We start from the raw sequence: 24,360 nt of genomic DNA on the forward strand, positions 1-24,360 counted from the left end.
CCAGGCTCAACCCTGCTTGGCTTCAGTGGGCAACCAGTCTTGGGCTACAGGGTGATATGGCTGCTGGCAAATATGTAATCAAATATACTAACTCATTTTTTCATCACTATCCTCAAACAATACCCTAACCCCAAACAATCCGAATGCTGCATGTTGGCATGCGCTCAGTGACCTTCAAACGATATGTACACAGGAAACACTGTTTTAACAGCAAAAACAATGGAGGGTCAAAATACACAAATCCAGAGGTTTCCTTTGAAATGAAGTTTTGAATGGAGAAGATTTTGTCTCTTTTCAAAACAATGTGGAAAGGTTTAATGCATGCAGTGGTTTTTAAACTGGGAATGCTGGAAATATCAGGGATAATGGGGATATTGAATTTAGCCGCAGATGATATGTGAGTGACCACAGGTTTGAGTTTGTTTGTTGACCGCTCTCTTTTTATCCCATTCAGGATCCCCATCAACATAGACTCTCTGTAGATGTAATTCCTGAGTTGCGAAATGCAGAAAACTACTGTCGTAACCCAGGTGGGGAGAGTGACAGGCCATGGTGCTACACCACAAACCCCAATGTACGCTGGGAGTACTGTCTGGTGCCCAAATGTGGAGAAGGTATATAAATGTATACCTAATCTATTAATAAGATACATTGTTGACAGGAGTAGCTAATCCTGGACAGTTTTCTCTGACATAAGTCAATATAAAACAAAAGCTGTTCCAAATCATCTGCATCACCATTGTTGTTCTTTTCTTTAGTTATCAGTGTGAAGACTGCCCCTTCGATTTCAAAACCAGTCCAGTTATACCCACCCCCTCCTGTGTCCACGGCCTACTCAATGAGCGTTATCATCTTCGTCATTGCTGGCTTTGCTGGGGCGGCCTTCTTTACCATACTCATCCTCATGTGCCACCGAAGAAAGAAAATGTGGAAAAAGAGGAAAAGGTGAATGATGGACTGATTAATCTCATTTAAGTTGTATAGTCACTCATTCATACAATTAACTGTGCTGGTAAAAGATTGAAGGCTCAAACCCCAGAAAGTTTGATTAATTAGGACCGATGTGCCAAGTAGGGTGTGTATTGTATCTACATCTATTGTTAGTCATGAAACAACATTTCCTATTAAACTATCATAATACCGACCATAAATCTAACTCTAGCAAGACATATATTGTGCTTCTCAAACAGAAGGCCGCATCCTACTGAGGCTGCGTCCTTCCTAGTCTGGTCCTTCGGAGGTTTGTAGGCTAGTGTCCTCCTCAGCATTAAACGCTAGAATGAGACGGTATAGGAAGTGTGCATGGCTACGTCATAAATGTTTACACCTCGCTGTCACCGTATGGAAATACTATTTAAATTTAATTTTGGGAAAATACTTTGTATTACAAATCTTTATATTAACTGGCTTTCTATTACAGTACAGTGAATGGTAACAGTATGTGGTCTCCCAGTGGCTTATATTACTGGCAGTTTAGAGTTAAATTATTAATTTACAGAAAAACAAAAGATAACATCTATACTTTCCTGTCCGAAAACATAATTTTTGTCTTACATTTCATAATAAACTCAGACTAGCTCAGTACCGACTCATTTTCCGTCAGTTTAATTTCGTGAATTTTAGCTTCAAATTGCGATGGCCTTCAGCAACATTTGATGACGTGGCAACCGAGATTTGCAGCCTTCGTAGGATGAAGTCTTCCGATTGAGAAGCACCCATAATCTAAGGCAGGGGTGTCCAATCATGCTCCTGGAGGACCATTGTCCTGCAAAGTTTAGCTCCAACCCCAATTAAACACACTTGAACCAGCTATCAAGGTCTTACTAGGCATTCTACAAACTTCCAGGCAGGTGTGTTGAGGAAAGTTGGAGCGAAACTTTGAAGGACAGTGGCCCTCCAGGACCGAGTTTGGATACCCCTTATCTATGGTGACTCTAGAACAGGGGTGTCCAAATCTGCTCCAGGAGGTCCACTGCCCTGCAGAGTTTGGCTCCAACTTGCCTCGACACAACTGCCTGTAAGTTTGTGGTATGTCTAGTAAGATATTGCTTAGCTGGTTCAGGTGTGTTTAATTAGGGTTGAAGCTAAACTTTGCTGGAGCAGGACTGGGCATCCCTGCTCTAGAACATAGGTTACCATTGGCCTACCACACGTGGGCTACCATCCTGCAAAGTTTAGCTCCAAACCTAATCAAACCACCTGAAACAGCTAATCAGAGTGTTCAGGCATAGTTGAAAATAACAGGCAGGTGTATTGGAGCAGGGGTAAAACTGAAATCTGCATGAATGTAGCCCTCCAGAGCCCTCCTAAGATTGGCAACACCGTCATATAGATTTTACCTCCAATTCTGCTCCGACACACCTCCCTGTAATTTTCAAGTAATCCTGGACACCTTGGTCAGCTAAACTCTGCAGGAAGGTGGTCCTCCAGGAGCCTTCTTGAGAGTAGTACACCCCTACTACTGGAAACTCTCACGAAAAGTGTTATTGAAGTTGCTTTGGAAGTTGCATGACCTAACTTATTAGTAAATAAATCTAAACAAAAAAGTTGTGCTTCTGTATTTAGTAGGGTGCTGGATACACCTACTCTGACCACCCTCCCCTCAGAGCTCTTGCTGGACAGACTTCACCCCAACCCCATGTACCAACGGCTGCCTCTCCTTCTCAACTCCAAGCTCCTCAGTCTCGAATATCCACGCAACAACATTGAATATGTCCGTGACATTGGAGAGGGGGCTTTCGGTAGGGTGTTTCAGGCAAGGTGAGAGCTACCCAATGTTACAAGCAAATGTAACACCAGTGGTGCTAATGTCTGTTCTGGTTTGGCACTGTCAGTGTTTATACTGATCATGTTTTCTTTTGCTTGGTTTTGTCAAAATGAACTTTTACATGTGTGAATGATTAAATGAATCCCATTTTTTTTAGAGCAATGACTGAATTCTTAGAAACTCTTCAGTGACTCACCAGTTAGATTTAGGAAAAAAATTAACCAACGGTAAATCCGCATGCAAAGGTCTGACGTGTACAGACCAAACCACAGTGCAATCCTGATATCAGGTATATAGAGACCCCTGGGAATTACAGCAGTGGGTAAAATCTATACACCATATGGCTGTCTCCTGAAATAAGATACTGAATAGGTCACACTAAACATGTGATGTGTTTCAATATGAAACTTCCCTGTAGACACTATCGTGTGAGCAAGCCCTGCTGGGGAGGTTATTTATAGACACCCATTAGAAAAGTGTTTACTTCTCCAGGAACACACAGGAGCCTTCTGCACAGGAAGTGTAATCTTAATGGAATTCTAAGTTGGTTCTTGAGTTACTGCCATTGTGGTTCTGTTTCCACAATTTGGCATCACCATTTAAACTATTTTAGAAGGTGTTATTGCCTGTTTGACAATTTGTGACAATATGTAGGGAGGAATTTGGTTTGAGATCAGTGAAGGTTGCCTACAACTCCTGCCCAGAGTCAAGTGTTTATCATTACAGTAAAGATTGTATACGCTGACTGCCCAGTTCTGCAGGCTTGTGCATGCGTGTAAAGAAACACATTGCTTTGGCTGTAAAGGGGCAGTTGTGTCCTAATGGTTAGCGAGTCAGACTGTTAACCCGTAGGTTGTGGGTTCAATTCTCAATTCCGGAAGGAAATGACTGAGGTGCCCTTGAGCAAGGCACCTAACCCCTAATCGCTCCCCGGGCGGCACGGTGAATGGATGCCCACTGCTCCGGGTGTGTGTGTCCGCAGTTTGCAATGTGTGTGTGTATGTGTGTTCACTGCTCACTACTCCTAATGTGTGTGCACTAAGTTGGATGTGTTAAATGGAAAGGACAAATTCCAAGTATGGGTTACCTTGTCACTATCAACTCTACAGTAATTTTACAGTTGTAATGCTCTGCCTAGTACATTACTTCAAATGCTGGGTAATGCTGCCTAAAAACTTATGTTCCAGATTCATATTGTTACAAATCCCTCGGTTGGATCAGCAAATTTTAACTAAAATTACTTAAATTTGATGCAAGCAAACTGCAACTACTAGTTCCCAATGTGCCTGCTGTCCTTTAGAGCCCCTTGTCTTTCGCCGATGGAGCCATTCACCATGGTGGCAGTGAAGATGTTGAAAGAGGAAGCTTCAACCGATATGCAAAATGACTTTCAGAGAGAAGCTGCACTCATGGCTGAGTTTGATCACCCCAACATTGTTCGTCTCTTGGGTAATGTATCACAATTGTATGCCTTCAAAAGCTTGCACTTTTAAAATACATCTGCTTGTGGACACTCCTAAAAACCCCACATCTGCTTCCTATTACACGTATGCCCATTCCCCAAGGGTACCGCAATCGAAAAAGCCTTAAAATAGCTCGACTCATCCATTTCAGAGTTGACCCAGTGTATAACCTTGGATCAATCCCCTCTGTGGCATTCCGGAACCAGATTCAATGCCGCGACCCAGTGTTAGAATAACAGAAGTTTATTTTTGGTTAGGTATCAACAGTTGGAAGTGTAACTAAACCTATCATTTGTGTATCTGCCATGTAGGTGTCTGTGCGGTGGGGAAGCCCATGTGTCTCATGTTTGAATACATGGCCTATGGGGACTTGAATGAATTTCTGAGACGGCGCTCTTCAACCCAGCAGCCCAGTCTAAGTCGGGATACCTTGACATGCAGCAGTCTCGTGTCAGAACCTGAGCGTTACCCACCACTCAGCTGCCTGGAGCAGCTCTCCATTTCCAAGCAGGTGGCGGGAGGAATGGCGTACTTGTCAGAGCGCAAGTTTGTGCACCGTGACCTAGCTACCCGCAATTGCTTGGTAGCAGAAAACTTGGTTGTGAAAATTGCCGATTTTGGTCTCTCACGCAACATCTATGCGGCTGATTACTACAAAGCCAGTGAAAATGATGCCATCCCAATTCGCTGGATGCCCCCCGAATCTATCTTCTACAACCGCTACACCAGTGAATCAGATGTGTGGGCTTATGGTGTGGTATTATGGGAAATCTTCTCATATGGCATGCAGCCTTACTACGGCATGGCCCATGAGGAGGTCATCTACTTTGTAAGGGATGGAAATGTTCTTGCCAGTCCAGAAAACTGCCCACAGGAGCTGTATAACCTCATGCGTTTGTGTTGGAGCAGTCATCCCACTGACCGGCCTAGTTTTGCCAGCATTCACCGCATCCTGGAAAGAATGCATGACCAGATGCTCAAATCTTGAGGATCTTTTAAAAATGCAGTTTAACGAATCAAAAAGCTGCAACTATTCAGGAACTCATTCGAATCTTAAAGAGCCCAGAGGGATCTTGAAGAAGGATAAAACACTTTAAGGTATACACAAGAGCTCCAGACAACCCAGAGGAGACCTAACAAACCTTAAAGTGCCAACAAATACTAAAAAAACCCAGAGGAGCATTGAGGAAAGAAGCCTAAAATTATTGGAAAGCTTGCATACCTTAAGGAATACTGATCCCTCAAAGTCTTTGAAGATGAATGCTTGTGTTTGTTCATAGGATCTCTATTGTTTTCTTTCAATGATGCAGATGTACGAAGGCATCAGACGAGAGATAGTCAAGATTTGAGGTGGTTTCATATTAACAGGATCTCCAGTAAAGAAGGTCCACGTCTAATACTAAGGCGGATGTAGTGCAGTCACTGCAAGAACCTAGACTGAAATCTCTGCAAGCAGAGACATACGGTATGAATGCCTTTTTTTTTCTTTCTTGCTTTGGGTTATCTACTTTGAGTTAAGTTGTGAGAGTAATGTGCATCTGGTTATGGTTTTGTAACATTCGTAAAAGAAGTTCATTCAAGAACATGCTATAGTGCTGTAAACTGAATAATGTTGTTATTGTTTAATTTAAGTTTAAAACATTTAAGTAGAATAGCTTTTTCCAAAGTGGCACATCATCACTTTATTATTTTATGTTGTAACAGAATAGTTTAATTTACTTTTTCACTAATTGCTATTCCAAGTTAAGATGGTTATTTGTTTGTTCTCGATTATATTTGATGTGAGTGAAACAATGTATCAGACAATATTGTATAGAAGTGTATGTAACAGCATTTCATCATATCATATCTCATAAGTCACTTAGATTAAATTGGTGTGAATTAACTGTTTATTGTCATGAATTGAGACAAAGAAATCAGCTTAAAATCCATATGCCAGAATTCTTTATGACCAGTTTTCACATTTTATAAAAATACAAAGCAATAAAAACTATGAAGCGGAAGTATGTTTAATATGTAGTGACCAAAATGTTAAATATATCTTGCAATTGTCCATGACTTAACTGTGTGTCTGGTAGAACTCACCAATTAATTTTCAGTTCAGCATATTCAAACCTTTGACAGATGTTTTGACAAAGATTCAGAAAAATATGCTTTGAGAATTTATCATACACGCTTAGCATGACTTTTTGTGTTATTATCATGTTATTATACTATTATTACATCATTTAACTAACTCCGTTAATAAAGTGGTTATATGAATAGATGTTGGATATGAATCTGCTTGAAATAAAATTATTTATTAAAATTCTCATGCTGTTGTCTTGAAACCTTTCAATTCCAATAGCATCACTAAGTTGTGGTATATAGGTAACTTAAGAAATCGCTAGTCTTTTGGACACTTGTTTTTCAATTGAGCAGGCAGGGGGCAGTGTTACATCACAGGAACTAAAATGACCTCATGGAGCATGATTTATGACACCACCTTTCTCTGCATTTGAGCCAGTTTTTGCTCCAAGCATTCAAAACAGGAACTTACTGAGACAGTATTAAATCACGCTGGCGTTTAATGAAGAGAGATGGTGAAGGATTTACTTTCAACGTGTGTGGGACAGTTTCTCTATTCCAGCATTTAATTTATCATCTAGGAATGTCCGACCATATCTGATAATCCTAGAAATACATTGTCTTTGCCATGAGTATTTTTAATGGCCCTGAAATTTCCAGGAGTAAGCAAGGCAAAACCACAGACGTCCGAGTAGTAGGCCAGGAAAAACAAGTGACGAATGGATTCATGAGCAAGAACGTTTAGAAGACGGAGAGGCCACAACAAAACTGAGCGGGTGAATTTGGACATCAGTGATTTATATTCAAACCATACACTCTCTCTGACCCTTGTGATGTAACGGTGAAAAACACCAAATTTCGGATTATTCCTGATCACCCCAAAAGAAGAAGAAATGCTGTTTTTCCCCCACTATAATACAAAAAAGTCATATTGAAATTGGATAGCATTAAGGATTTCATAAGGGAGAAACCAAACAAATGCCATTATTCTCTTCAGCCATGAATAAAAAACGTTTTGAATGTTGTTTCAATTAAGAATCAACATCTCAGATGTTCCTCATAAAATCCCTTAGAAGAAAATCAAATGTTGAATGAGCTGTAGAATAATTGTATAGATAACATTGGCCAGATCATTTGGTTCATATTTTATTGAGATCTTATAAATTCAAGTGGAAACACATGAGATTACTCGGGTCATTTTCTCAGGAGAAAGCAGGAAACTTCAGTGACCTACAAGTCTCCGTTTGATCGCCATGTAACCTCATTGGTGTCTAGGAATAGCAACTGAGTTACTGATGGGATTTTTTTCTTCTTCTATTGCTAAAACAGAATTCCTTCTATCCTTCAATCCTTCTAAACCATCGCAACCATCGTGTTTCTCGGGGTCTGACACAGGGTCTTTGACTGAGAGGATGGAGTATTATAAACCTGGAAAGTGGACAGTATGTTGACTGTTCCCATTTTGGTTCGTTTATTTTGGACTTGAGCGCACAGCTTAGTATGGCCGTGGTCTCCTAAACTTCAGAACAGTAGTATCTGGATATTTGCATTTTGTAGTAAAAGCTTATTGAATTACTTAATGAATGCCACATTATGCACATACGCGCTATTGTACAAGTTTAAAATGTATCTTTTGATAAATAAAATGTTATTCTTGGAACTGAATTGACCAGCTACAGTGCCTGCCTCATTCATATTTCCTGCAGGACTATAGTGTTATTAATATTATAAACAGTCTGCTCTCAACCTCATATTAATGCAGATAATACAATTTACAATGAAAAATGTTGTATTACCCTTGTGAAAAAGAAGTACAATAGCAAAAAGAGAATATACTTTAAAAGAATATAGACTTAAATGTGAAATGAATGGACAAATCAAATAAATTGTAGTGTAAATTTATATTAAATGCAATTAGCGGAACTTTAGAGTGTTTTTTTTGCCTTAAATACATGTATGTGTAATGTCATAATTACTTTGATTATCTTTCAATGGTTTAAATGATTAAATCATTTTTAATCATTATGGTTAGTTACAGAATATATATAAATACTTCTGAGAAGTATTTATGGCATTTACTAAAACATACTTTAATGTCATTTCTATTGAAACTTGTATGTCATGATATGTAAATATATTTGTAGTTACACATTTGTATACTGAAAAAAGTATTTTAATGACTTATCACAACTTGTATAATCACCTTAGATAATTAATGTGGTTTCGATAACATCATATTTTGAGTTTCTATTTATTAAACCAATCTCATTAATTGTATTAACTATTTTTTTGAATTCCAATGTACTTAAAGTAAATTTTAAGTTAAACCAACAATAATTTAGTTGCAGTTTAGAACATTAAAAGGTTGAACTTCAAATGTACTTCTATAAGGTTTGGTTTCTTATAATTATGCATAATTGACTGTAATTTCTATATTAAGTACAAGCAATGTAAAACAAGGCGACTGCAAAATAAAGTGTTACCCATTTAAAATATATTAACTTTAAATGTAACATTGAATAACACACTACAGTTACAATTATAATCAAGTCAACACATGACCAACAAGAAATAATTGTAAAGTATTATCTGAAAGTACAGTTTTTTTTAAATACAATTTTAAGATTCGAAGTACACTACCAGTGCTCACTAACCACACTTCTTCACAAGGGTCAATCAGAAAATAATGTAAAATAGAATAGCGTGCAGTTATTATAAAGCGTTACCAAATATTTGTGACCTTTTTGATCCCAACATTCAACAAATTAAAAAACTAGCATCTGTGGCCACTTGCATTAAGATAGCCGCTGTGTCTTCAGAACTGACCAATTAGTTAGGGCTAATCAGTCTTACCTTTTGGATTTAAATTAGACCAATCTAAGTAACAGACTTAAACAGTTATGACCAGCCTTGTAGAAATAAATGAGACGACTACCTTGTAAAACTAGTCTAAGCCGTTTATTCAACAGGCCATTGGTGTTGAAAAGGCCTGCAAGTGACAGGAACACTGTTCTCCTTCATAGCTGTTTGAAAATCTCCTCTATGTCTAGTATCACACATGACTAAAGAGTAACGCAAATGCAGAGGAGCTGCTCTGGTTTAGGCTTGGCTGTCTCCAAGAAAAAACTGCAATTGTCCTGTGGAAACTCTTTGGCTGTATGTTTCACATACCAGTCATTGTTTTTACAGATATAAAGGCATGTTACGTATAGCGTCCAAAAATGAGGCCGGTGAGGGTTTGTTTTCTAATAGTTCTTGTAGATCAGTGACATCAGCAGAGACAGAGTAATATCCCCATCACTCTTCAGCCCGAACACAAGGATTTCCTACCAGTTTGCAGGAAAGGTGGAAAGCTCCATTTTGTTGTAATTCTGGAAAATATCTGTCAACTGTGAGCCAAGAAACTATGGGGTAACTGACATATTTTTCCTTTGCAAAAGAACAAAATGCCAGTTTTGCAGAAACGTTGCAACGGATACGTTTCTCAAAAAAACATGTGTTGAGATTCAAGTATACGCTCATAATTTCAATGCAAAGCAGTGGACATTGTAATTTGATATGAGAAACCTGGTCTATGTAAAATGACGCACAACAGATGAGGATTTGACTCATATACAGATTTATTTTAAGAAGGTTCACTAATTGAATGACATTGTTAAGTGAATGTTATTATACAGGATTTCAGAGTTCAGACTTCATTAAGAAAACAAGTAAAGCATCTTTTTTGGGGGGGAATACGGTCACATTTGCTGAAATGAAAAGGAAACAGAATGTCGTTTTTCAACCTAGAATGAACCTATGGCCCATGACCCGTCAAGCACAGCGGTCTCTTCTGGATGGACGTTATTTGGAGCACTGGACTGCTTCAAACTTGCTTGCGCAACAGAGTACGACTTGCAAAAATGCTGAAACATTTGCTACTTGGTTAACAGAAAGAAAAAAAAAGAGGTTTTATAGGTTGTTTTCCTGGAAAGACAAATAACATGAAAAGTTCTCAAGAAACTCAAATGGTCACACTTGATCAATGCATATATTCAGTGTAAAATTGATAATAACAATGTTAGTATTTCTTTTTTTGTGTGTATGACAACTGGTAATACTGATATGTTTTAAAATTAAAATCCTCAATTCATCTACAGAGTGCAAATCTTCAAATATCATCCATATTAAAGTAGAAAGTTCATTACACATGATGCCATTTCAAACATGAATAAACATTAAAGCAATACTGTCATTAAGTTCAACATGTTATAGGGTACAAAAGGAAAATCATTTTTCTACAACACTCTTTTTACATCAGTTTTAAACTGGAGGTTATTTCACGAATGGCGTTCCCTCTTATAAACAATACAACATATAAAACTGTTAACTTCACAGATGTTAGAATTAGATTATGAACTTCCCTACAGTGGCCCCAACAAGGTTTGGACACTTACCAGTCTCATTTACAATGAATTAGTCTCATGGCATAATTTTTTTTCTGATACTTTTTTGGGTGACACTTTATTTTACAGCATCTTTGTTACATGTCACATGTCCTTACTGTAGTAACAACAGTAAATTATACATAATTATATTCAACTAATCCAAAACCAAACCATAATCTAAACCCTATAGTAAGTACATGTTGTTAATTAATAAAATTGTAACAAGGTGTAACAAGTACACCTTAAAATAAAGGGTTACACCATGTTACAGTTTAAGTACGGAGTAATTAATTAATGAACTACAAGTACTTACTATAGGGTTAGGGATACGAATAGGTTTTGGTTTAGTGTTAGTTGCATGTAATTATGCATAATGTACTGTTGTTACTACAGTAAGTACATGTAACGTGTAACAATGACGCTAACAAAGTGTCACATTTATCATTGAATGTATCTTAAATGTCCAAATACTTTTTTGGGCCACTGTATGTATACCAAAACACTTGTCATTCCATGTTTGGCCAAAAATATATATTTTGTATGATGAAATTAGATTTTAAAGAAGAAGTTTAGAACCAAAAATATTTAAAAATAGCCATACCTTGGTTCAAATGTTTTAACTTTAAACAATAAACATTCCCTTTTTGACTAACATATGAATATATACACTTATTATACACATACGTACATATGTTGGTATATGAAGTAAAGACGCTTTTCGATAATTTAATTTCCGTCATGTTGAACCATTATTATAATTTTTTTTTATGACATTTCATTTTGATTATGACCATGACACAAGCTACGTTGCATCACTTCAATGAATCGGTCAATTCTGTGGCCATAAATTCAACATCCATAAAAATAATCTTCATTATTTTGTATTATGTGTTTTAGAAACGTGAACAGAATACCTTGAAAACTGAATATAATTCATAAAAAGGTGTCAGATATTTATATATATATATATATATAGTAATAAGGCACGGATGCTGATCCCGATTGAACATGACTGGGAATGATATAACCAACAGATAAGGCAATTTTTGTGTCAGGAAAGATATAAAGCCAAGTTGCGTATATTAAACCGTTTCAAGTTACTGAGGTATAAGTTTACCCAGCTTCACATAAATATTTAATACTCCTCATCATGTTCAATTTCAAGCATTCATCTACATTCTCAGCCCCTTGGACCCCTAAATCATTCAATGGGCTGAAAGACATATTTTTTGGGTATTATATTTGGTGCCAGCTTGGTATCATAGGATGGACCTGCAGTGCAAAAAAAAAAAAAAAAATCAAGTACTTCGCATAGTTTACCAAAATTATTTCCCAGTGGTCTCTTACATGCACTCTTTCTTTCTAGTGCAGATTCACTGGATACTTCACCACGTCTTTCACCTGCTGTACAAGACAAAAAAAAAGTGTAACTCCTCGATTTACAACAATCTGGCCCAAAAATTACAACTAGCCAATATACTCATCCAACCTTTTACCATACTTAAAGCATTACGGGAACAAATATGATTTGTGTTAAACTGGCTACTTAAATCCTTTTGGATTAGCCTTTAAATAGTTCAATATAGTGACAAAACATTATGAAGACAGAAGAGTCTTTTGCTGATGAAAATGCCTTTTTCACAGTCTCTGCTTGCTTATATGTAGATCCTGGCCCCTGTGGAAGCTCAGACCACTGAATGGTCATTATGGTGAGCCCCGCTCAGGACCGTGTGGTTGATGGAGGACGCGGATCGGTCTGAACCCTCCACAGTCCCGTTCACGTTCTCCTGGCGTTGACAGCACAGGATCTGTTTGAATGTGACGCTCATCTCCTTGTCCCGGTAGGAGTATATGATAGGGTTCATGGCAGAGTTGAATTCCGCTAAAAGGAGGAAGAATTTCTCATAGGTCAGGATATTGCAATTGGTACAGACCACGTCCAGCAAGAGAAGCACCAAACCAGGCGTCCAGCACACAATGAAAGCACCTGAAAAACAAGAGGAAATGGATGCAATTCATTTGAGGAAATTGCAGGACAGATTTCTGTACTGCAGAAAAACAGGTTTAAAAGTAGCACAGTCAAGCTCAATAACTTTAACTGTGCACTAGGAGATTTCTGAGAAATGCTTTTGAAAGTGGATCGGACCGAGCACAACACACTTTTAGCCAATCGGCAGTAGGGGGCGTGTCCAATCATGATGGGGGGAGGAGCGAGAGATTAATACTTTTATTCACGATAGCCTCTCGTACCTTATTGCGTACATAGAGTAGGGGGCGCTATTGCGCATCTTCTGATCGAGTACTGGATCTTCTGTTCAAAATACATGCGAAGAAGCACTAGAAACAAGCAATACCAATGGGATCATCAACATTAAACAGTCTATAAATCAAGACCGCCTAATGTTACCGAATGAAATGTCGACACAGGACGAGCTATAGGACTGTGAAGCTTTGAGAGTGTTGATGATTGCGATCTGCTATTGTTATAAGGGGGAATGTGATAGAAATGTTGCTTACAAATATATTTTATTAAATGCTGAAAAGTATTCATAGTCCAATTAAAACTTGTCTATTTTAGCCAATATTTGTGTCATACATTTCTATACGTTTTAGAGCAGTATAGCATTAGCTCAGCAACATGCTAACAGCAAATGGAATTGAAACCAATTGAAAGTCAAGTGTCTGATGTGATTCGTGTGAAGAAAGGATTTGAAGGTTTCCTTCGGGGATGCGGTGTTAGAAGGTAGTTCCCTATATAGGCAGTAGACTAAGTTTTGGATAGAGCCTACAACTCATAATATAAGGCAATGAATATCTGGCTTTTCCATTACTAACAGAAGGGCCGGCAGGCATCCCAGTGCTTAAAAAAAAAATCCCAATAGTAAATTTTATTGGTGCCAAACTTCTCCTTTCGTATCCTTTCCTTATGAATCTAACCTAACATGACTTCGACAAACAAAAAAATGTTAACTGAAAAATAACATTTTGGCCACAGTTGTTATTTTGCAAGATAGAAATACGTTTGCAAAAGCACTACTCTTCTTTTAGTCAAACGCAGCTGCTCTTGAATGGCTGACATCACTAGAAAGTTATGTGGAGACTCTCAGCCGTTAGATAAACTGCAAGCTGTTTCCAGCATGGCTTTGCCACATGTTTTGCTCTCTCTGAACAAACCCACCAGAGACGTGAACGAGGGGGACTGAAGACTGCGTTTGAAGTGAGAGATTCTGATACTTTTGTACGCCAAAGACGAAACCGTAGTTTCCTCAATACTGGTCCCAACACCCAAACGTCCAGTTGGTTTTACTCTGAAACTTGATGCTTTGGATTCATAGTTCTTCTGAGAATAATGAATCTCTAAATAAAACTATATACTTGAAATGAAGATGATTTCCCGTGTACTTTCACTGTGGGTTCAGCTGTGAGAATGGGAGCAGCATCGAGAGCTCCTTTTACACGAACATCTCAGAAAACTAATTCGAAACAGAGAATCAGCTTGTTTTGGAAGAGAGAAAAATCCCAGAAATGTTATGGTCTTGCTCGAGTTCAGGACTCCGAGTCCTTGTTAGTCCTTGGACTCAGGAGTCAGGATCATGTGGATTCAGACTCAATCCTGACTTAAAATCAAATAATTTGGTATTGCATACTATACTGTGGTGAACTGCGATATCAAATCTGTCAGCCTGCTGTTATAGCATACAGTAAATCTACTGAGGACATGCTCTCTCAGAAACATTTAACTAGATTTTGCTAAGTAATATTTATGTTATCCAATTTAGGATGAAATTCGACATTGGTTAAATTGGAAGTTAATCCTCCACAACACCATTTTGATTTAATTCAGGGATTCTGTAAGTGGCATAATTGTGATATGATACCACATTTCCGCTTACAACTAGATGTAATAATTAGATGCACTGTATCCTTAAAGTGCGTTTCATGTAATAGCAATTAGTTTGGATAACTGTGTGTTTGAGGTAAGTATTCCTCCCGGTGCTTTACAGACATACGAAGAAAGCCAATTCCATGGGTGTGGACGAGTTAAAACGGAGTAAAACTGAAGTCATTCTAAACAGCAGTTTCAGTCAAACCCTTGTATGTTGGACCTCAAAAATGAATCATTCCCAAATGCTTCAAGCTTACAAATAAACATTTCAGTTTTAAAAAAGCACCCAGTTGAGGTGTATTGCTTATTTGGTAATGCTATGATATTTCAACCTAGATTCTGTATGTCGTAACTACAGGATATTGGTTCGGTACAAACAGGGCCGTAAAGACACCCCTCAGCCTCCATTAAAGCTCTCTTCCACTTACAAGCTGAATAAGCAGCTTAAATTGGCAGCTGCTCAAAGCCTTGCTTCATCTTAGAGCAGGATTTCGATTTATTACTTCCGCAAAGCCTTATTAACACCATCAGGCACAATGGCTGGGGTGTTCAGACGAACACTGCAAGAGATTCAGGTTCAGAGGCGAAATTACTTTGCCAAGTCACATGAATGTTGGGTTTGTCTAGGAAGTATTTTTTGGCTTTCCTCGACAAAGGCAAGGGACTGGCCATATCTAAAGGATAACACGGTTTCATGCTTTGATTCTATTGGATAGTAGAAGCCATCGATGTATTGTTTTTCTGGTTATTCAGCATGTTTGCAACACTTTAGTTTAGGGTCCAATTCTCACTATTAACTAGTTGCTAATTAGCATGCATATCAATGGATTTTGGTGGTTTAGTAAAGCACATATTAATACCTTATTCTGCATGACCATGTTCTTCATTCCTTAATCCTTCAAGACATGTTAAAGACAGACATGTTGGACAATTGGACTCGCATCTTTTGCAGAAACTTGCGCATGATGCGGCATTCTCAGCTCAAGTTAAAAGTAGTTAAACTTTTTTTTAAACTTCTTGCGCAAAATAACACAAAGGTACAACAGCTGTCACTGGGACGGTACCCTTTCAAAAGGTTCTAATATGTACCATTTAGGTACTAATGTGTAATTTTAAGGTACTGCATTTACACTGCAGTTGATGCCCAATTCCAATTGGTTGAGTATAATCTTCTTTTAAAAGTGACCTATTTCCAACATCTGCATTTACACTATACACTTGGCGAAACAAGCCAAGGTAGACATAAGGGACTTTCGCACCAGAGGAACCTTTTCACAGTTCCTAGAACTATTGGCGGAAGTACCCATTTTTTGGCGTTCGCACCGCAGGAACTAGGAATGACGTACGATCTGTCCGCTTACATGGCAGACGCAAATGCACATTGCATATCAGATTTATTTCCACATGAATGAGGCTTGAAACCGATCTAAGAATATCGGCATCGATGTGCTTTTTTCTTGCTTACACGTTCATGGGTCATATACAAAAAAAAATCAGAATTGGGTCTCAACCATGTAATGTAAATGCGGCCTAACAAACAACGGAGAACAAAAAATAGCTAAGTAGTCGCTGTATAAACTTAAAAGTTATGATGATTTGCACTTTCCATATTTTATGAGGCTAAAAATAGAATTGTTATTCGAGCAACTTGTCAGAAATTATAATGATTTGTGTAGTAATTTTACAGCCTCGATCTGCTGCTTCCAACAATACTGCATGATTCACTGTCACATGACAAAGACTGACTCAAATTCAACAAACATCATGTCATCTTTAAAATCTAGAATGCATAACTAATCAGTGTCTATCAACATTATCCACCCATGAGTAAAAGTTATCTCCGCAAAACAAGTGCTATCTTTTTCATGGCAAACTCGACAACACATGGTCAAATGTTTGTGGTCAAAAATATGCAGGATTAGCAGGAGGTTGATGGGAACTCAGTGAGACAGAGACACCTGTGGAAGTGCTTATGCATGCTTTGCATAGCAGATTCCAGACCGGAGGATTTGCCAAGAGCATGGGCATTTGCCCTGCCCTCCCCATTCAGTTAGCTTTTCCTAGGAATCGGCTCATCAAGTTTACGTTTTTATTCAAATAAAAAACTGTTTAAAGTCAACTGATATTTTATGTGTTTAATTAGTATTAGATGACTGTGTTTTGGGCTGATTTGTTCTTTTTTTGATGGAAAAAAGTAATTATACAAGTATGGAAGCTTGTTGTCAAAAATAAATTGGTAATTGTGACTTTTTAAATCTCACAATTCTGACTTTTTTCAATTCTCGCAATTCTGAAAAATAAGTCACAAATGTGAGATAAAAAGACGCAATTATCTTTTAAATTGTTTTATTCCGTGGCGAGGTTGAGCTGTGAACGCAATTTAATATTGACTTCGTGATTGAATTTGTAAATGGAAAACTGATATTCAAGCCATCACTTGCACAACACACAGTTGTTTGTTGTTTATGACTGACATACTGTAGTTGAAGAAATCTGATTTAACACCATTTTAATGGATGATTGCTAAGACGATATGCTGATATACTTCCATAACCATGAAATCATCGCTGCCTCATGGGCTGTGATGTTTACATTTCTCATGCATTACGATTATGGCAGTTTCTGAGATTCACAAGGGGCAAGATGCCAGTAAAATCAACAAAATATTTTCACTTGATAGATGCAACGGTCAGCTTATCATAATCTATGTTTTTATTTCAGAACTGGTCACTACCTTCAAGAAACTAGGATGAGGAAAAATTAAATAAAAATAACATTGACTAGCAAATGTGTTTTTCCTCCCTAAAAATTATCTGTATGCCATGCAAGCATATCTGAGTCATGTGTCAAGTGATCCAATAATGCTGATAAGGCAAGAGACAATGGCCAGAAAATGAAACTTCAACCCTGGCCAACTGTATTCAGAATGAAACGCCCTGCTGTTCTACACCACACGAGTCCCGATATCTCGTTTTCTTGAGGAGCGGAAACTGATCCAATGATTTCATCATCACTGTCATTCAAATATACTTCATACGCCCTTGAGTAACTCTCAACAATGGATGAATCATGCCTTTGAGAAGTAACAAAATCTGATTTCATTTTAGCTTGTGGAAGTTATTTGTGACAGTGTGGGGAGAAGCAGAGTCTCCTTGTTTCATGGAAAGTCCTTTATGGTGGATAGAACATGAAACCCTGAATTGGTACCGTTGCTTTACACTGTAAAGTGACAGCAGATCTCACTAGACAAACAAGCACCTGGTCTGCAGAACAAGCTCAAGTCAGTTATAATTAATGGATATGGTGAAGGTTATGCGCAAAAGAGAATTGTTGGAAATTACAATCAACTCTAATATAGACAAAGCACTTTACTATTCTTGTATTTTTTCTCAGCCTGACACACGTTCACTAAACCAGACCTTAGTTTTCAGTAACCACTTCCTGCTGCATACGTTTGCTTGTATATTTAGGTGGAAGTTGTGAAACATTATGAGTAATGTTTAAGAGCATTAATAATATCCTCAGAGATCCAGGGCACATTTAGTTAGTCAGATTAGTCCGAATAGTAAGGGTAACACTATTTTACCGAGTCATTGTTACATAATGAAACATTCAGTTACTAATATTTATAAATTAGGCATAATTACATGCAACTAACCCTAACAACTAACCTATGGAAACTTGTTTCCACCACAGAATAAAACATTTTTAAAGATAATTGAGACTTTTTATCTCACAATTGCGAGTTTACATCTCGCAATTCTGACTTTATTTCTCAGAATTGCATGATATAAAGTCGAAATTGCGTGTTATAAACTCAGAATTTAATGATATAGTCGCAATTGTGAGAAAACTAAACTCGCAATTCTGACATCTTTTCTCAGAATTGTGAGATATAAACTCCCAATTGCCAGTTATAAAGTCCAATTCTAAGGAAAAAAAGGACTTTTTCCCTCAGAATTGCAAGTTTATCTCGCAATTCTGACTTTATATCATGCAACTCTGAATTTAAATCTCCTAATTGCATGTTATAAAGCCAGAATTGCAAGATATAAACATACAATTCTGAGAAAAAAAAGTTAATTTATAACTCGCAATTGCGACTTTAAAATAATACATTTCATATTTATATCATAACATACTTTATTTTATCTTAGAATTGTGAGATAAAAAGTCAATTTTATTTTTTACTCTGTGGCGGAAACAAGCTTCCATTCTAACCCTATAGTAAGTCCATGCAGTTTATTAATACTCAGTACTTAAATATAATGTATAATTACACTGTAAAAAAGACACCTTTAAAATAAAGTGTAATTTAAGTCAGAATAATTGCTGTTTGGCCTAGGTATAACTATATAGCAAGAAGCCATATACACCACACATATAAAAAAAAATACAAAATTAAAAAAAAGGATAATTTGAAGGATTCTATTATTTAAACATTAATTACACACTGTAATTACCACATATACATCTATTATCTCCAGAGTGAGATCACAGTCTACAAACCGTGCTTTCATCCAGACCCCTTATTATCCATCCTCCCTAGAGGTTCGAGACAAGCTCTGCCTGGTCCAAACAACAACAGTACTGTTTCCTGCACAGCACCATGACTGGCTTCCTTTTCATCCAGGCCAGGCTTCACTGGGGGAGCCGGCGAGGCATGACACTGAAGCAGTGCAAGGCAAACAGTGGAACTGGCCGCAAGACCACTATGACGGTTCCTCAGCCTACTCAAGGGCTACATTGTTCGTCGACTTGAAGTTGGCACAATAGAGTGAGGGGCAACATATTACGTAGCATTTAAATAAAGATGCTTATGCTTATACATATATATATATATACACACATACATATCAAGTGTAGTGTCAGTTCTGGCAGGTCACGTTAGTCAAGCTCGCATCAGCTGACTCTCAGCTGGTCCACGTCTACCTATAGGAATACGACGCCTATCACTGTATACATGTATAAGCTCCTTCAGTATTATCAGCAGCTATCGCATTTCTCAGGAGCGAGTTACCCTCCTCCCTCCCCAGCTCCTCCTGTCGCCAGTCAGTATGGCCTTCTGATTCCCCTTGAATCAGAATAAATTCTCGAATTATGTTGTACTTTAAAATCTTGAATTAATGATATCTGCATTCATTCATGTTGGTTCTGTTCTGATTACCCTAAGGGGGGTATTTGCTGCTCTCCCTGCTCTTATCCATGCTAGGCTGACTGGATGCGCAGGGAGTTCTTGCCCAGAACAGAACAAAACGGGCCAATCCAACGGTATGCTAATTGTCAATCATATTTTTAGACGAAAGTGGTCCTGACAGAAATGGGCTTTTGGTTATTTTGAACCACAACTTGGAGCCTGGTGCATAAATTTGTATCATTAAAGGACCTCCCTTGACAGGAAGTGGACAAATGAGTGTGAACAGCAATTGTAGAGAATGAATGGATCCCCAGAGCAAATATCCATGTCATAGTGACATCATTCAAGGACAGATTCTCAGAGAACATATGCAATTAGGCTTAATGATGCTCATATCCACAACGCGGTAGACCAAAAAAGATTGTTTCATGTGCTTTTTTGCAAAGATTTAGAGGTCAAGAGTATTGACCTTTATGATTTTTCCCAACATTTAAAAATAAGATAAAATATCAGTGAGGACAGTTTGTTTGTTGATCAAGTCATTGTGGTTTTCGGCCATCTGCTTATGATTGCACCATCATAATAATAAAGGATATGATAGCTATTTTTATGTAGATTTATCTGCAAGTAAAAGAGTGTGAGAATTGACCCACACTGCATTCAAATATACCTCCTTCCCCACTATGTAGTAGGTGAAAAAGTACTCAGATGGCCCACTAATTCAACAGAGGTTTTGAAGTGTGCATCCAGTGGACACTTTACTATGACACCATGGGAAACAATTTGTGAATGACAGTGAAGCAATTAAACTGATTCTGGTTGGTCACATGACAATGACAACATGGAGGAAGTACACCCATATTTCATTTATACTACACACATTGATACACACTTTTAAATTGGTCGCAAAGTTTGTACCTCATCTATTCAGACAGCATTAGCTGTATTTAAATTTGGATGCACCATTTCAAATTGCTTTATATGAAGAAAAGGAACAAATCGTCATAAAATAATGAAAATGTCTTCAAATGCCCAACACAATTACAATTTTTAGTTTGTGACTGTTAGCATTTAGGCCATCTAGACAATATCAGCGGTGTCCAACCCTAATCCAGGAGTGCCTCCATCCGACAGTTTAGTTCCAACCCCAATCAAACACACCTGAACCAGCTAATCATGTTCTTCAAGATTACTTGAAAATAACAGGGAAGTGTGCTGTAGCAGGGTTGGACCTGAACTCTGCAGGGTGGTGGCCGTCCAAGAGCAGGGTTGGAATCAGGGTCTACATGCTAGTGCAGGGTGGTCCAATTTTTCCTTGGAGGACCACCATCCCATGTTGGGGAAAGCCGGTGCTAAACTATCCAGGACCCCTGCAGACAAATCCAGCACTGTTGGTCAACAGAAAAAGGTTTTGCATGCTGGGACCAGCATGGGATGCTGGTTGCTGTTGGACCTGCTACACCAGCTCTGTTTTTCTTAAGAACGAGCACTATACCAGCTCTAATAAACAAGAAACATTGAATTCATGCTGGTTTATGCTGGATTTTTCAGCAGGGGTGTTGGCCCTCCAAGCCCAAAGAAACCCTGAATGAAAGCAGAACTTACCCAATACAATCACAACAGTTTTCAGCAAGCTCATCATAGTGTCCCTGTTCCGCCGTTGACCTGAGCTGTGCCGGGACATCCTCATGGTTCGCTGACGTACGTACATAAATATGTGAGCGTAAAGAACGACCATCACCACGAAGGTCACCAGGTTGAAGATGGCCCAGAAGCCCAAGTAGGAGTTGCTGTAGAGGGGGGCCATGTTGGAGCAAGTATCTATGGCACAGATGCAGTTCCAGCCCACGCTAGGAATGGCACCCATGATGATAGACATGGTCCAGATGATGACGATAACTACAACCACTCGTCGATTGCTCATGCGGGTATGGAGCTGCATGCGGAACACAGTTATGTGGCGCTCAATGGCTATAGCTAACAAGTTAGCAACTGAGGCTGTTAGGCTTGTATCGATGAGGCCTTGGCGAAGCAACCACGTGCTGACTGTAAGCCTTCTCGTATTGGGTCCCGTGTTGAACATCAAGTAGAAATAGGCAAGTCCCGCAAAGAAGTCCGCAGCTGCTAGGTTGGCCATTAGATAGTAGATTGGAAAATGAAATCGGCGGTTGACGTAGATGGCCACCATCACGAGCAGGTTAGCTAGCATAATAAAAATACACACTGTAATCCCGAGTCCCATCACTAGCTTGCTTACGGCGTTCCATTCTGTGGCCAGATACTTATGACTACGATTGTAAAAAAAGGCTATGGTTTCATTGTAGTAGCATTGTCTGTCATCCATCCTGAAAGGTTATGTTTCTGAAAAGAAATATTAAAAAAAGGTGTTAGAGCTTCAGCATTATTTGAAATCTAATGAAAGGTCACATATGGCTTAAACACTTGCATAATTTATGGCATGTAATTTCACATTGATGCCATACACAGTAGACTTGCCACCCACATGCATTGATGCCAATTGGTTTAGAGCCATATGCACAATGATCATAATTCTGAAATAAAGTGTTGATGTATTTTTTTTTTTGTGACATTGCAGAAGAGCATTTATAATGCATGTTACATCCACATAAATTAACTGGTAATAAACCTCTCAACAACGTGCACTTATTTAATTCAAAAGTATGTCCAGAACCCATTGAGATGTTTCACATATCAGCTTTTTAGCATGCAGTTTCCATCTGCTCCTGTTTTATTAGCATGTTAACGCATAATGTTGACCAGGAAAGGCCAACTAAACACTGGAAAAAAAGACAGCTTGCATAAACACACAAACGGGCAAAATGGTAGTCTGAAGCATGGGATTATAACTCTCAAAACGAACTATTAAACGCATCGATGCAGGACTGAATTGGGCGATTCTTCCTCTCCAAACACAAACACAAACACAGGAAATAGGCCACATTTGAGCATTGCAAGATAATTTAACCCTTATTATGTGTAAGAAAGTAATCAGTAAAGTTCAGCAGGGTTTCATTGTTTTTCAAGAATCATTGTGGTAACATCGGTATACTACAGTATGTCTCAATATCCAAATTTGTTTAAATTGCATTCATGAAGTTATTAAACCTTTAAAATGACTTTTTAGAAAATTGTCATTTACCAACATATAAATTGAGTAGTCTACCAATGGTTGCTCCTTTCCCAGCAATAACAATGGATAGGAACAAGAGCTTTTAATACTCAAAAAGTCACTTTGGATGTATTGAAATTTCCTCTTTTTTCCACAGAAGAAAGTTGAACAACATGTAATTGAATAAATAATGTGTGTTTTATGTTGTGTTTGAAAACCTGGTTGCATTGCATATCATAAAAAATATTGAACTCTTTTAGATAGAACCATTTATTGCAACTATTAAAACTTCAAAACAGACATTTCTTTCAGCTCACATGCAGCTATCTCAGGCTCAGCATGCTATCAATTGTTAGGAATTCAAATGCCAAGCAAGAGTGGATGACCTTTCCACAGTTATTGTGTACTTCTAAAGCTATCATCACCACACATTGGTCCATAGTGCTGGGAGACAGACAGACAGATCCTGGCATTGTGTGTCAATGTGTTTTATCATATAGCCTCAGGCCTCTGATCTCGCTAAACTAAAGGCAATGAACAAGAGCGGTCTGTGCACAAATGTCTGTGAACTTCCTCTCTCAGCTGCAGCAGTGCTCAAAGCCACAGTTTCAGCACTGTTGCTGAACCCATCCTCAATGGATAAAGACAGTGAAAAGGAAATTCCAGAACGGCCTTGGCTGAGTGCATTTGATAACATTGTATCTTCACAGTTCTGCTGTATCTCCTGCTAAAACAACAGTGCAAGTCTGCTGCTACTCAAGGAAACATTATGTGAAAGTAAACACTTTAGAAGGTATACATAATTTAATTAAAATAATGCAATTTTTGCAATTACTTTTGACCATTCATACAGTATTTGTTCAAAACATGGTTTAAGAGTCCAAATGCTTTTTGGTACCATTGTAGTTTTAATTCACCCAACATGGGTGAAAATTCAAGAGTTTAAATAAATGAGACAAAGACCTTGATCCTCCATATTGAATGGCATCACAAGCAAATATTACTACGCAATATAGATACTGTGCAGGCAAACTTTCTGTGAATGAGGTTAGGGAACGAGCGACGGCACCAGTCTTGATTTATTTCAGTATTGGTCCCTTGCCTGACTGAAATTACAAAGCAGGCATTGTTCTGCACCCATCCTATCAAAAGAAAACAAACAATGAAACTGGATTTTTACAAAGAATAAATTGTTCACATTAGGCTCTGTGAAGCAATACTCCAATGTGATTCAGACACAAATGTTACTAATTTATGCCCATAATTAGGCAGGCATGTGAAAGCTGTAAACGATGAGGAAGATGAATTCAGGAACTCCGGTAAAGTAGTGGTGGATTCTAGGTAACACTATTTTAAGGTGACGTAGTTACACGTTACTACATGTACTAATAGCAGTAAATTATGCATAATTACAAGTAACTAAACCTACACCAAACCCTAACCGTAACTTTATAGTAAGTAGATGTAGTTTTGAGTAAGTAAC

At 38.1% G+C, this 24,360-nt stretch overlaps 2 protein-coding genes across 3 annotated transcripts in view; one reads left to right on the forward strand and one right to left on the reverse strand.

Moving 5' to 3' along the window:
• musk (muscle, skeletal, receptor tyrosine kinase) overlaps nt 1-6,037 on the forward strand; it is a 44,860-nt gene extending 38,823 nt beyond the window's left edge. The window contains exons 13-17 of the mRNA XM_056252045.1: nt 455-614; nt 759-945; nt 2,566-2,760; nt 4,068-4,216; nt 4,542-6,037. Coding sequence (XP_056108020.1) covers nt 455-614; nt 759-945; nt 2,566-2,760; nt 4,068-4,216; nt 4,542-5,218 — 1,368 coding nt within the window. The 3' untranslated portion in view covers nt 5,219-6,037. The remainder of the gene's footprint in view (nt 1-454; nt 615-758; nt 946-2,565; nt 2,761-4,067; nt 4,217-4,541) is intronic.
• A 5,682-nt stretch (nt 6,038-11,719) lies between these two features.
• Nucleotides 11,720-24,360, reverse strand: part of lpar1 (lysophosphatidic acid receptor 1) — an 81,393-nt gene continuing 68,752 nt past the window's right edge. The window contains exons 2-3 of one of the 2 annotated variants that reach the window (XM_056252040.1): nt 21,353-22,108; nt 11,720-12,711 (exon numbers count right to left, since the gene is read on the reverse strand). In XM_056252040.1, coding sequence (XP_056108015.1) covers nt 12,410-12,711; nt 21,353-22,091 — 1,041 coding nt within the window. In that variant the 5' untranslated portion in view covers nt 22,092-22,108 and the 3' untranslated portion in view covers nt 11,720-12,409. The remainder of the gene's footprint in view (nt 12,712-21,352; nt 22,109-24,360) is intronic. The other variant, XM_056252039.1, reaches the window with a different exon arrangement.

This window comes from Rhinichthys klamathensis, unplaced genomic scaffold (assembly GCF_029890125.1).
Source record: "Rhinichthys klamathensis goyatoka isolate OS25496 unplaced genomic scaffold, OSU_Roscu_1.1 h1tg000091l_1, whole genome shotgun sequence".
Classification (NCBI taxonomy): Eukaryota; Metazoa; Chordata; class Actinopteri; order Cypriniformes; family Leuciscidae; genus Rhinichthys; species Rhinichthys klamathensis.